Here is a 14,848-nt window from a genome sequence, read left to right as displayed (position 1 = left end):
TTGTGATAAGTAATTGTTGTTGTTGCTGCTTTTTGTCCCTCCCACCTCATAAAGGAAATTACTTCATTATGCAGTCGTGTACAGTGAAGTCGTGCAGGTCACCGTGCAGCAACATACAAACCTAATGCAAACATGCAAACACGACTCCCTTCTAAACAAGCTGCACGTATTCAGTCTTTTTCATTACCTTCAACATTTAACATGCTAACTGAGGCCTGCAGAGTCTGAGATGGAGCTCTTGGGTATTAGCAGGGTCTCTGAGCATTGCACGACCTTGGGGTGACTTTGCTGGGATATCCACTCCTGGGAAAACTGGCAACTGTCTTCAGTGTTTTCCACTTGAGAATAATCTTTCACTGTGGATGGCATGACGGCAGATCATTGCTGTTATTTTTCCTCCTTGGCATTATGTTAACACACACCTGAATGCTCCAGACCAGCAAGCTACCAAAACTTCTGTTTTTATAGAGGCACTCACATTCGCTGATGATCAGTTAATTAAGTGCATTCAATTAGCTGCACCTGGCGGCTCCTTTCCCTCTGAACTCCTATGGAAGGAGTAAGGCTGTACTTAGTTTTTCACAGGACTGCATAGATTCCTGTGAAAACCTCCTTTTCAGCTTTGGGTTCATTCAGACTCATCGGTTCAGGTTCTGTTGCATTAATAAACTTTGACTTACTAAAACATTGTTGCTGGGTAGATCTCCGGAACAAACCAGAAAGAAACATCTTTATTTTTTAACTTCAATCATGTTGTTTTTCATCCTTATAACTGTCCTGAGTATTAGTTTATTGTACATGAAGCACTTTGAAATCTCCAATCTGCAAAATCTGTGTTATAGAAATAAAGTTTTATCGACTCTTTACATTAAAAAAAAGGGGACAATATTTTTTTATATTTTACCAGTCGATGGTTTTACTGGTCTTTCCCTGTTGAGCTCAGTTTGGGCTTCACGCCACTCGTGAACTGAAATGAAACTGACACACCTGCTCTGTTCATCAGGTAGATTTGACTTTAAAGTGTTTGTGTTGCTGAGGCGCCAGACTGAAACAAAGTGAGCATTTGCATATTAATGAAAACCAGGTTTTGCTGTCCCACAGGTATTCTCTGACCAGTGCGCGTTTGTTCCAGCTTGATTTGTATTCAAAAAGTCGCATTAGCTGCACAAGGAGACGCAGCAAAAACAGAGCGCACACAAACAAAGCGCACGCTCTCACGCACACAAAGCCACGATGAAAAGAAAGTGAAGACTCTGTCCTTTGCTTCGTCCCTTCCTGACATTTCTTTGCTTGTTTTGTTTTTAGATGCAGCGAGCAGAGCAAGCGATTACACTTTGAAAACTTAAATAATTCATCATCAACGCTGGCAGCTCTTTTACAGCAGACGCATGTGTACACAGCTAAAAGAAACACTAAATATGAAGCAGCTTTTCTTCATCCTTTTTACATCAAAGTGCTCTGAAGGCTACAGAGTGACGAGGCTCTGCAGCTCAGTGGGATAAACAGATGTCATCGTTTTAAAATGGCCTTGTTGCAACACTGAAAACCACAACGGATTTAACTTTTTTAATCCAGAATGTTTAAAGTAATTCCATCGATTATACAGTCATGTGACAGTACATCCTCTTATAGTCCTGAGGTTTAACATATCAGGACATAAAAAAAAAAATCCATCTGATTCTCAGCAGGTCTTAAAATTATTTAAATACATCCTCAGATAAACAACAGCACATGATATATTAAACCAATCATGGTTTCTTTAACAAGCACACCCCAGGACTGAAGTCATCAGCAGCAATCATCACTTCCTGGATAGATTAACTTAATTTAACTGTAACCAAATAGTATCCATAATTTTTAAATTATGGAACTTTTATGATCATCAGCTTAAAAAAATTAAGGCAATTAATGAGTTGCCCCATTTTTATTTACTTATTTACATTAATAGACACTTTTTCAGTACTTCTGTTCAACTGCTTATTAATGCAAATATCTGATCACTCGATCACGTGGCAGCGACTCGGTGCAGACGGTCAGGACGACCCGCTGAAGCTCAAACATCACGATGGTGATTTCTGTGACTGTGAACGTGGGATGTTGTTGGCAGGGCTGCACGATCGTGGTCAAAATGATCATGAGGATTATTTGCAGATTTTTGTGGCAAAAAAAGTTTTTATTGCACTTTCATGTAAACGTAACACTGCCTTCAGGTCCATGCTGCACTACACTCCCGCTAATTAAAAGTTAATTAATTATATAAAGTCTTTCACTCCAATCATTACACGTTTGATGGACGTGAATAAAACTTTAAGTACTCGACAGCTTTGGGATGCACCTGTTTTTCCTCTGGGATGTTCTGCATACCGCGCAGGTTTTGCCACTTTGCCAAAAAAGCAGTGCGTGAGGTGATAGCATATCTTTAATCCACTAAAATCTTAAATTTATAAAAAAAAAAAAAAGGTGAATGTTCTCACTTGTGACTGATGCTCCTCACTCTTGTTGACACCCTGCACCTGCAGCAGGTTTTTGGCCACGCCCACACAGGGCAGCCCTGACAGCACTCCCAGATGACACGCCAAGCCAAACTCTGAAACAATCCAAACAGCGACAATCATGTCAATTCCAGAATAAAACAGCTGAGAGCAAAAGTGCTGAACTGTGTGATGTAAAAAAAAAAGTCATGAACTGAGGGATTCATTGTGATTCACTGAGGGTCTGTTTTACCAGGTTTTATACTTAACCGAGTCCCTCTGGTGAAAGCCAAAATTTATACAGCATGTCCTCAAACCTTGCTAGACTCACCTTGAACTCTTAGTGAGTATTTTTAACAAGCTTGAGTGGAGCCGAATGCAAATATCTGATTTAATGATCAGTGGAAATCAGTCTGCAAACTTTATCTGTCTTTCTTTTTTTTTTTTTTACACTGGTGATGGGAGCATCCTTGTCATTTTTCCATTTTCCATTCATAAGGTAGTTAATCTCTCCCACAGCAGTGAGTTTTACTGTAGCTGAGCCGTCTTATGGAAAACAATCAGTGGAACTCCTGGAACTGAAGTAGGCGCCATCGTGCAGCCGCTCACAGAGCATTTAAAACCCTTTTTTGAGGTTTAAGGGTTGCTGTTTTGATATAACAGCAATACACATCGCAAAGACCAAACTGGAAGCAGTTCAGAGATGGAGAATTAAATTTTCAATTCAATTTTATTTATATAGAGCCAAATCACAACAAACAGTCCCCTCAAGGTGCTTTGGGGTGGCTGTGGCTCAGGAGGCAGAGCAGATCATTTAATAATCGGAAGGTTGGTAGATGCTTCAGTCTGCATGCCAAATTATACTTGGGCAAGATACAGTAGCTCTCCAATGCAACTGTCAGAGTATGAATGTGTGTGAATGTAAGGCAGTTAGCTGTAGAAGGAAGTGCTTGTATGAATGGGTAAATGCAAACATGTTGTACAAAGTGCTTTGAGTGCTCAGCTAGAGTAGAAAAGCACTATATAAGGACTAATCCATTCACCACGTTGTAAGGTAAAGACCCTACAATAATACAGAGAAAACCCAACAGTCAGAACGACCCCCTGTGAGCAGCACTTGGTGACAGTGGGAAGGAAAAACTCCCTTTAACAGGAAGAAACCTCCAGCAGAACCAGGCTCAGGGAGGGGGGGTCATCGCAGCATTCAGGATCAGCTGAAGGCTTTTCAGGGAGCTTTTAGGACAGCCTGATAATAATGAAATGCAATAGTTGAGCCTAGAAGTAATAAATGCATGAATTAGCTTTTCAGCTGGAAGAGAAGAAGATGACTGTGAAGGGAAAACTGGATAACCTTAAATCAAGTGATTATTTTACAGACTGCTCCTTGTCCATTTTTACAGAAACACATTAAACCTGTTTTGTTTTTTTGTTTTTTACCATGAACTGTAAATATTTTTGTCAGTGTTATTAAAAAAAAAGTCTATTTCATTATTTCATCATTTAATGAAAAAGACAGAAAACATCAAATAACTTCTTGGGTCAGTCTGCAGCACTTTGTCGGCTCACCTCTGTAGTGGAAGAGACCGTTCCCGTCCACAAACACCACCTGTCGGGAGAGCACAGCTGAAATGAAGCTATTAAACTACTGTTCAGTCTTTTTTTTTTTACTTTTCCAGGATTCTCTGCTTTTTTGCAGGGGTGAAATAAGTAAACAGGGCTACTTCATCAACAGAGGCATCGCTGATCTCAGAAATTCCACCTGTGCCGTGACTTTTTTCTCCGTATCTATAGTCTATAAAACCCTGGGATAACAGAGGAAAAAGCTGAAGTTAGTAAGAGCTCCTGAAACTGATAGTGGAACCCCTCCAGCTCCAACACACCAATGAATTTCTGAAGCCAAAGGTGACTCCACAGACATATTTCCACTGTGACTCATCAGTCACCAGGAACACTCACTTCAAAGGTTGCAGATAAAGGGAGCAGTGACTGCATCTGTCCAGAGCTAAATGTCAATGGAAGTAAATCTGAGTTTGTGTGTGCGCATGAATTTCTAAGTGTGAATGTGTGTGTTTCTGCACACCTGCGGCAAGAGGACAACAGAGGGACAGAGTGGGAGGAAGCAGGGGAGGCGGGGGAGGCGTGTGGGCTGCGACAAACAGACGTGAGTGGGTGAAGATGAATAAGAGGCGTCGCTTTAAAAAAAAAAGTGAGAGGAAAAACAGGAGCTTTATCATCGTTAGTGCACTTCAATTAATGTGCATGAAAAGTAAGGCAAGGCTCTTTGTCCAAATCCAGTCGTGCTCGCAGGTCGTCAGAGTTCCTGGACTCATAAGTGACCTGTTAAGTTTTTCCACCCTGGAGGATTCATGTGCTATTAAAACACACCCATCAACCACTTTCTCATTCAGTGAGGAGGTAGCAGTTTTTACTGGAGATGGGGACAAAACTTCTAACTAGTACTCAAAAAATTTCAGTTATTAACAAGGTGTACCCTGCCTCTCACCCTATGGCAGCGGGGATAGGTTCCAGCCCCCCCACAACCTTGAAAAGGATAGAGGGGGGGAGGATGGGTGGATGGGTGGATGGATGGATGGATGGATGGAGGGATGGATGGATGGATGGATGGATGGATGGATGGATGGATGGATGGATGATATTAAAGAGTGGACAGACCAGCACCAGCCTTCAGCCATGGCAGTGGGCCTTTCAATAGTAACAGTTATGAGAAGACATAATTTCCTGTGAAACACTGGATATGTTTGTGTGTCCAGACCTGAGGAAGAAGTGTGGGCTGGTTCTTCTGCAGCCTCTGCAGAGCCTCCAGGAGGAAAGGAGTTTCTCTAAATGCCAGAAAGCCGGCTACGTAGGGGGCCGTCAGGGTCACCATCTGACTGTCTTCGTACAGCACCTGGCAGGAGGGAGGAGAAACTGCTTCATTTCTTATGACTGTCAGCACATTTCATTTCCCCATTGGTCCATCCACAGCTGTTTGAGCCCTGTGGCGACCTCTGAGGCTACAAAATGGAGCCAGAGTTTAAGTTCTAAAAAAAAACTGTAGTTCTTCTTCTGGCATTTGATTAGCAGCACCTGGCTGAGACCCTCGTAAGTTCTAAGGTGGCCGGAAGGGTGCACTCAGCTTTTCACTGCACAGAGTTCATTAATTTTTGCATGGCTGTGCATACATCGTCCTGAACCGTGTCAGTCAGTGACACTGTCAGGGTTCAGGTGCTCTGGACAAACGCATCCACCCCAGTGTACGTGTAAGGGTGAGTCCAAAGGCACAGACAAGCTGTACAAGATAATCACCAACATCGCCCATCTGGTACAAAATGAGACATCTGTTCCCTGTTGATTAAAGGTTGCGAATATATTCTGAACATCTGACAATTTATTCTATTTAAGTAACCTGGTGAATTAAGAAGTGGACACAGTTTCAATTTAACTGTATAAACTCTTAAAAGTATTATTTTTTTACGCCTACTTCAGTGTACATATCTAATTATTTATTAATCTCATCCTCATGGGGCCAGTACTGCAGAGCAGGATACACGGGATATCACACATTTCCACAAGAATACTAAACTATAATCTTAAACAAATATGAGGTCCTTAAAAATATAAAACAAGCCAAAGCAGCACAAGTTGACAGATTTTGCTCCAGAAAAGGGGGCAAGGGCGCCACCTTGTGTTTGCTAGGGCTGGCCAATCAGAAGGCTAAAATGAAGAGGATCTAAAACAGCTGATTTTGAAGAGAGATCACTGCACTGGTGTAAGACAAATGAGCATTATTATGAACTGTGCATCATACAAAGCTACTCTTGTGGAGTCCAGGAATTAAAATTAGAAATGAGCAAAAAAAAAAAAAAGTGGAAAATTGTGATTTCAAATTATTTTAATGACATTAAAAAGCTATTGACAACAGATATTTGATATATGGAAATATTATGAAGGCTGCCAAACTGATAAAGAGTCTTTGTGCTGCCATGCAGGCTACATTTTGTCTCAAATATCAACACAGCTATATAGCATAATATTGTAAACACCTTTTTCCATGTTGTTCCATGTACCTCTCCCTCTGTCTTGTCTATTTTAAGCAGCACCACAGCAGATAAACATATCTGCCATGATCTCCATCTGTGGAGTACCATCCTGTGGAGTACCAGCCGGGTCCAGGAGACCAGCAGCTGCAGACTACAGGTGCACAAGCTGTCACAGCTTTCTGACCAGTATGAAAACCACAATGAAGGGATGTGCAAACATCTCAAATTATGTAAAATCCAACAGCATCACCTGTTATCAGGGCTGCTACCGGGAGTGGCTACAAATACACAAAAGCTGTCAGCTGAGACGAGCTCTCAGAGTCTCAGCGCAGGGATGTTTTTGAGTACCTGCCTCGTTATCTGGCTTTAGAAATGCCAAACACTTTTTCAGGATATGTCATTGTCATATTGTTGACTCCTATGACCTTCATCTCCTCCTGCAAAGCAGCAGCGATACACTGTCGCGTGTGACGCAAGAATGCCGAAGGGTTATTTATTCCCGGCTTAAAAACTGCATAAACCATAAACAGTAAAATTATAACATTTTTTCTCTAAAACTTGCAGCAACAGTGGGCACACTGTGGAGTGTGTAACTAATACTTGTGCCGCAAATGGCCTCAGGTGGCAACGCCGGAGCAAATTGAAAACAAGCAGGAAACATAATCACATTATTGAACAACATTTCATTAGCCTCACTGGGTCCATGTATCAACAATGTATGGTGACATATGTCGTTAATTATAATTGGAAGGTGCCAGCAGCCCGCGTTAATGCACAGATAAATAACTGAGGAGGACTGCGTGTGAGAGGCTGCAGCAAAAGGAAACGAAATGTAAAGCAGGACTGGGAAGGTCACTTTGAAGAGCCGTATTTAACACTTTGTCTGTGTGTGTGTGTATGCAGACACAAAGTTTATAGTGCGTAACATTGTAATTACCTCACATAAACCTCACAGTCAGGAAAAAAAACATTAAGATTTGTTTTATCTTGAAAGAAATCCAGTGAAAAAAAGAAAGCACCAGCTCTGAGGAAAACAAATACATGCTCCTGGATACTTTCTTTCTGATATGCCTAAAATAACATTGTTGGCATATGAATGTTCATGAACTCCCAGGATAAGTTATCAAAGGTGAGGGTAAAACATTTAGAATCACTTCAGTGGCTCCCTCGAACACCTCGACAGCTCTGGTGAGAGCGAGAATAATTTCTCCCTTATGCCACCAGCTTTCAGGAGTCATAAAAAAAGCTGTGACTTCAAGGCGAGGAAGCAGGAGGAGGACACCACCTATAAGGACTTTGTATTCAGTACCCAAACAAAGTAAATGAGACTACTTTAAAGGTTAACAGCTGGGCTCACACAATAATCCAGCTGCACTTATTACAAAGCCTTCAAAGGCCAAGCTTTTTTTCTTTTGAGGATAGCATTTTGTATCGTCATTTGTTACCTTTTCATTAAAGGTGTCTCTGCTGAAAAAATGCAGCCTGCGCTGGTGTGGAAGAAAACGGCTCCTCAAAGCACTGCTGCTGTTCCTGCCTGTCACCACTAGAGGTCAGGAAAGCTTAGTTTCCTTATTTTACCTGCAGTTACTGGATGTAGAGTCCGTGTTGCTCACCTCCAGATCAGGGTAGCTGAGTACCACGAGCTGGGCGCAGGCGTTGGCATCGTCCCCTTTGATGAAGGAGAGGTCCACCCCACCGACTCGCTCCAGGCCCGAGAAGTCTGGGCTCCTCTGCCAGTCCTCTGTGTCCTCCTCCACCACCTGCTGCCTCAGACGGGCCTGCTCACTGCGTCAGGAAACAGGCAAATATATAAACGCACTTACCGGCAAATACTTCATGCCGAAATACCAGGCCATACCAGACAAAAGTAAACCCTGAAAATCTCACAGTGACTTGAAAACTAGGTGGTTTGACACCTTCACGTTAATCAGAGGCCATAATATGGACTAATGTGATGTTAGTGCTGGTCTTGTATTTAGAAAGTGGCTCAGGTCCAGGAGCTGCTGGCAGAGACAGTTAGCACAGCAACATTCCCTATAAAACAATTTACACTGCTCTACTGTAGGCTCTACATAAGAGACACGGGGATGAGCTATCCAGTAGATACATAAAGAGGAAAATAAATATTATAATAGAAATAAAACCCGTAACTAATTTTCTAACAAAGAATTTAGATGTCACGTATTTTTAGATTTCATCACGCTTAATGTTTAATTTTATTATATTAAAAAGATGGATGAGGCCTTTATAACTTTAGCCTTGTGAATATAGACGCACTGGAGCTGCTTTGGGACTTGAAACAGAGAGAAGCTCTGAAACTTCAGCATCAGTCTGCGCTCATGTTTTGAAGCTGATTTCTTCTGGGTGGGACTGATTCTCAGTTTGGAAACTGTTGCTCTGTGATCTGTGGCTGAGCGGGTTTTGTGGCTTTTAATGAGAAAAGAAATCTCTTTTTTTTTAAAAAAAAAAAAGAAGGTGCTGGAGCAAAGTGCCTCCAATTTGTAAAGAGTCAGCTGAGCTGCTGGAAAGACGCCCCCGTGACACAAACCGGGCTGTAAATCAGGATTCAGACATAAGCGCACTCTGACCTTTCCCACAGCTGGACCACATCCTCCGCTGGAGGCGCGGACATCTCCGTCAGCCTGCTAATGAAGACACGGCCAGCTGAGAAATGACGGATTTTAAAATAAGAAAACACAAACTGACAGAAGCAGCGTGAGCCGTGAGGAGCAAGCTGTTTACTTCCGTGCTGCTGACGTCACTCTAAGGGCGGAGACACTACGATCACTCAGGTAAACGTCGCCATCTATCGGTGTCACATGTGAATTACAACAGTTTGGATGCAGAACTTTTAATAAACATGTTATATTTGTTGCAATTTCAGCAGCCGTCCTGGTAAAAGACATTTTTAATGTCAGTGACAGTTTTTACCCTGATAAATAAAGAATATATAAAAGTCAAGCCAAAAAGTGACTGCAGCATCTACCCTGTCACAGGAATGTTGTTTCTGGCTCAAAATGATTGATATCTTAATGACAAATGTGTTTGAAACATGTTTAACAAATTATAAGCCCAAAAAAAGTGATTCACAACACTTTAAATACGGCCATCATTTTTTGTACTGGAAATGGCACACGTGGATTTTCCTGCAGCAGCTGGACGACCTGAATGGGTTGCAAATACCGTCTCATGCTACCAGGAATGACAGGGACAGGAAGGAGGAAGGAGAGTGCGATGGCCTCTCCAGCACCTGCTGCCACTCTGACTGGACAGATTAATTTACCTGAAATTTAAGTGACTTTGTCTTATACTGTGATGGTGATAACTGACTTTAATGAAGGAAAAAGGAAACGTGAGTGCAGAGGGTGGAGGGGTCCGGTTGCTCTGTGCAGAGGTTAGGATACAACTTTACTGTCAGAGCAGTGCTTCCTAACCTGTGGCACCTACCTGTGACAGAGAAAATTTTAAAAAGTCACAAAAGTGACTGAAACAAATGAATAATTTGAAGGTTTTAGTTTCAGCCTTTTGTTTATAGAAACTGGGATTTCTGCATGACGTCCGTTTCCTCCGTGAAGTGTCCTTTTTGTGCCCTCTCTTTGTTCCGAACACTGAAACTAATAAAAACTCTAAAAAACCTAAACGAGGAGGAAAGAAATGAAACTGCAAAGAGCAAACTGGTCACTACCTGAAACCAAACAGGAACAAAAGCTAAAATACAAAATTACTTCACAAGCAGCTGGAAAACATGGAGGAAATCTGCACTGAATTAATGTATTTTTTACAATGACATGAAGAGTTTATTGATGCCTCCTCGACTTTACTTCAATACATTTTTATTGATTTTTGATGAATAAAATCTGGGCTGCGGGGCATTAACTTTGTCTGCTGAAGCAGGGCAAACCTGGGAGGGAAGGGTCACTGCAAATCAGTGCAAAGCGATCACCTTTGTTCTGTGGTGAAACCACCGCCTCCTGGTGGGAGTCAGCACTCCCACCACAGCACAGCAGGGTTCGATCAATAACAGGATGAGGACAAAAATGAGAATGATGTGCTACGGCCTGCACCGTCACCAGATCCAAGCTCATCTACGGGAAACACGCCTCCAACGCCAGCATCGCACCATCAAATGAGGGACTGTTTTGGAGGAATGGTGCTCAAGCAGAGACGCAGAGAATGTCAAAGAGCAGTGAAGCTATTCTGCAGGTACGCAGCCAGCCAAGGCCTCACTGACACCCTTTATGTTGGTCTTTGCTTTTGTTGCCAAGAGAAATTAAGTAAGCACTGTTTTTATAACCTGTCTGGAAATAAAACTATTTTTTCTGGTCAGCTTCTCAAATGTGAAAAGCTGCAGTTTTAGTTTTGATGTGAATGTAGTGAGTTACACACACACACACACACACACACACACACAGGTGTGGCGCTGCCATAAAATTCAGGTCATACCCTTCAGAATAGCAAAGACTTCATCAGTTGCACCATGAAGACAAATCCAATACGATGCATCTTTTTATCTTTCATTTAATTTAATCCCAGATCTCGATCAGTAGAATATATTGAGCATGTTTTCTGCATTAGTACAAAAACACATTTATTTACAGCTGATGTAAAAGTGAGAAGTCAGAAGAGGCCTCTGTGAGGAAGCCTCTTCATCAGCGCGGTCTCCACAGGTTCACTCCTTGAACTTCCACTCCTGTCGGCACATGGGGCACTGCTGCTGGACCTGCTGCGAGTTCAGCCACTTCAGGATGCAGTGCATGTGAAAACAGTGGGAGCACTGCCCCCAGACCAGCGGGCAGTCGTCCCCAGGAACTTTACCTGCAAAACACACATTACAGAGAGTATGCAGCTGTTTGCATTCAGATACAGAATACTGGATACTTTAAGAGGATACAAGCGTTTCCCACACAGACTTTACTCAGGTGGGCCAACTCAACATATTCAGTGACTCACTTTGGGATGCTTTTTATTATTATTCATTCCTCCCACCTGAGCGAACAGGGCCATCCCCAATTTATGCATGGACAACGCCCTTTGCTCTTATTTTGAAAGTTCAGTCTGTAAGATGAGTCACTGGAGAAGCCATCCATCTATTCCTCCATTCATTCTCCACCACTTATCTGGGATGCCCAGACCACCAGCAGCTCCAGCTCTTCTTGTCTGCTAGAGGATCGTAGCAGCCCTGGATCCTCTTTGTCATGATGCTCCAAATGTTTTCAGCAGGCCGGCCCGTTCAGCAGCCGGACTCTTCTACCAAATAGTTGTGTATGCGGGTTAGCATCGTCTTGCTGAAATATGAAGGCCTTCCCTGAAAAAGACGTCATGTAGACGGGAGCATACGTTGCTCTAAAACCTCTATATGCCTTTCAGCACTCATGGTGCCTCTCCAGATGTGCAAGCTGCCAACTCCATAGACACTGATGCACCCCCATGCCATCAGAGATGCAGGCTTTGAAACAGATGCTGATCACGAACTGGATGGTCCTTGTTAGTCATCCATGCTTTCCAAAAAAGAATTTCAAGTTTTGATTCTTCTGACCTCAGAACAGTTTCCCACTTTGCCTCAGTCCATTTTAAATGAGCGTTGGCTCAGAGACGATAGCAGCATTACTAGATCGTGTTCACATATGGCTCCTTCTTTGCAGGACTGCACTTTAACCTGCATTTGTGTTCACAGACAGTGATTCTGAGCCCATGCAGTGATTTCCATGACAGAATCAGGCCTGTTTTTAACACAGTGCAGCCTGAAGATCACAAACAACCAATTTGTAGAAGCATTTTTTTTTTTTTTTTTGCTGATTCATGAAGCTCTGCCTCTCTAAGACGCTCTTTTCATAACCAATCATGTTACTGACCAACTAACCTAATTAATGCAAAATGTTCCCCCAGCTGTTCGTTAGTACCACTCATGTCTCCAGCCTTTTGTTGCCCCTCCCCAACTCTTACTGAAATGTGTTCCTGTCATCAAATTCAAAGTTAACTTTTTATTACATTTTCTCAGTTTAAATATTTGATACGTTCTCCATGTTCTATTGTGATTAAAATAAGGGTTCGTTTGATGCTCAAATCACTTAATTCTGTTTTTGTTTACAATTTTTACAGCATCCCACTTTTTTTAAGTATTGCGGTTGTAATTAAATTACCTGACCATCATTTCTGCTTAGAAAAATGGATTCATCCAAATAAAACACGGTGCTGCTGCTAAGATGGAAAAATCCGTGTGTATACACACACACACAGCTCAGAGATGCTGTTTGTCTTGTGTATCATATTTATTGTTTACTCATTATTTTGTTGGTTTAAACAGGATGAGCAGGACAAATCAAATGTAATGAGTAAGGCGTTATTTGTGGTGACAGTTGTGTTGTGTTTTGTGTGTCTGTATTATTATAATGCTGACATGCTGTGAGTTCTGATACTCACAGTCGGGACAGCAGCCGTTGAAGGCCATCCTGCAGATCCCACAGTTATCGTCGTTCGCCACCCAGAGCCAGGAGGCCACGCCGCTCCACTGCCGGATCTTCACCTTCATCCTGCGGCTCTGACGGAGCACAAACACATCACACCGGAGCCGCTAACGGGAGCGTGAAGCTAATGAGCGTTCAGCAAAATGTTCTTACTCACAAGGCAGAGACCGCCGTGTCCTTCAGGTATCTCACACGCGTGAGGTCAGGCCGTTTCTTAGCGAAAAACAAATCATTTAGAGCTGCTTTAATGGAAGCCTACAACATGAAGCTACTATTTTAGCAGCCCGGGCAAAAGGCGTTTCTTCTTCCTCTGTTGGAATTCCGGCAGGCTGCATGCTGGGATGGGGAAATGCTGCCCTCTGCAGTCAACTCAGGGGAAAACGACGCAGAGCAAATAACCACTAAAAAGGTGTAATAGCACAAAGGAGCGCCGATCAGGTGTTTTACGAGCTCTAAAGTGATTATGAAGAGGTGATGGTGGAATTTAATGTTTACATATTTTTTAGGCAAACATATTTTATTGAGCGTTTATTCTGTCGCTTAACATATTTAGTGCTGCCTACTTTATATTTTCAGTAATATAAACAATGAGGATATGGCAGAATACTAAACAGGCTAAACTCATTCAATTTGCAGATGTGCAACAAAACATCTGTAAAGTGCACAACTTTCACACACAGAGGCATGTTTACACTGATCAGACATAACATTATGACCACCTTCCTAATGTGTGTTGGTCCCCCTTATGCTGCCAAAACAGCCCTGACCCATCGAGGCCTGGACTCCACTGCACCCCTGAAGGTGTGCTGTGGTATCTGCACCAAGATGTTACCAACAGATCCTTTAAGTCCTGTAAGCTGTGAGGTGGGGCCTCCATGCATCGGACTTGTTTGCCCAGCAAATCCCACAGATGCGATTGGATCGAGATCTGGGGAACATGGAGACCAAGTCAACACCTCTCCCTGTCCATCTTAGAGTGGCGAACTCACTGATGCATTTTAAAGGTCTTTTAAAAACATCTTTTTAGCTTGGCATTTGTTTAATTTATTTTTTTTATTCTTTGTCCTGTTGTGAAGCACTTCGTAACATTTGTTTTGAGCGGTGCTATATAAATAAAGCTTTACTTACTTACTTACCTCGAAGTCATTGCTGTGCTCCTCAAAGCATTCCTGAACCATTTTTGCTTTGTGGCAGGGCGCATTATCCTGCTGAAAGAGACCACAGCCATCAGGGTGTACTTGGTCTTCAACAATGCTTAGGTAGCTGTTAAAGTAACTTCCGCATGGATTACAGGACCCAAAGTTTCCCAGCAGAACACTGACCAAAGCATCACTGGCTTCTCTTCCTGGTACCAGGTGTTTCCCAGGTAAGCGACACACCCAGACATTTACGTGATGTAAAAGAAAACGTGACTCAGACAGTCCACCTTCTTCCATCGCTCTGTGGCTCAGTTCTGATACTCGTGTACACGTTTTTGGTGCATTCAGCAGGGGTCAGCATGGTCTGTATATGCAGCCCCATACACAGCAAACTGATGCCCTGTGTATTCTGACATCTATCAGAACCAACATTTTTGGCAATTTGAGCTACAGTAGCTCATCTGCTGGATCAGACCACACTGGCCAGCCTTCACTTCCCACGTCCATCAGTGAGCCTTGGCCGCCCACGACCCTGCGGCTGGTTCACCACTGTTCCTTCCTTGGCCCATTTTTGATAGATACTGACCTCTGCAAACTGGGAACTCCCCACAAGAGCTGCTGTTCTGGAGATGCTCTGACCCAGTGGTCCAGCCATCACAGTATGGCTCGCAAACTCAAATCCTTATGTTTGCCCATTTTTCCTGCTTCTAACATCAACTTTGAGGACAAAATGT

The 14,848-nt window shown here is 42.7% G+C and overlaps 2 protein-coding genes across 3 annotated transcripts in view; both read right to left on the bottom strand.

The window, feature by feature from the left end:
* Positions 1–9,253, bottom strand: part of LOC115793785 (endonuclease V) — a 76,831-nt gene extending 67,578 nt beyond the window's left edge. The window contains exons 1-5 of the mRNA XM_030748932.1: positions 9,100–9,253; positions 8,125–8,296; positions 5,245–5,379; positions 4,038–4,077; positions 2,475–2,587 (exon numbers count right to left, since the gene is read on the bottom strand). Of these exons, the coding sequence (XP_030604792.1) occupies positions 2,475–2,587; positions 4,038–4,077; positions 5,245–5,379; positions 8,125–8,296; positions 9,100–9,143 (504 nt within the window). The 5' untranslated portion in view covers positions 9,144–9,253. The remainder of the gene's footprint in view (positions 1–2,474; positions 2,588–4,037; positions 4,078–5,244; positions 5,380–8,124; positions 8,297–9,099) is intronic.
* A 1,758-nt stretch (positions 9,254–11,011) lies between these two features.
* On the bottom strand, positions 11,012–13,310 carry anapc11 (APC11 anaphase promoting complex subunit 11 homolog (yeast)). 2 transcript variants are annotated; one of them, XM_030749440.1, is made up of 3 exons: positions 13,129–13,310; positions 12,932–13,049; positions 11,012–11,326 (listed from the first exon to the last, which is right to left on the bottom strand). In XM_030749440.1, exons 2-3 carry the CDS (start codon positions 13,038–13,040, stop codon positions 11,181–11,183), a joined length of 255 nt encoding a protein of 84 aa, XP_030605300.1. In that variant the 5' UTR covers positions 13,041–13,049; positions 13,129–13,310; the 3' UTR covers positions 11,012–11,180. The 2 variants fall into 2 exon arrangements, with proteins under 2 accessions (XP_030605300.1, XP_030605212.1); XM_030749352.1 differs by having other exon boundaries at positions 13,133–13,306.
* Positions 13,311–14,848: the final 1,538 nt, after the last annotated feature.

The sequence above is a fragment of the Archocentrus centrarchus genome, chromosome 1 (genome assembly GCF_007364275.1).
Source record: "Archocentrus centrarchus isolate MPI-CPG fArcCen1 chromosome 1, fArcCen1, whole genome shotgun sequence".
NCBI classification, from domain to species: Eukaryota; Metazoa; Chordata; class Actinopteri; order Cichliformes; family Cichlidae; genus Archocentrus; species Archocentrus centrarchus.
Note: the sequence above shows the minus strand (reverse complement) of the source record. Positions and strands in the feature narration are given on the sequence as shown.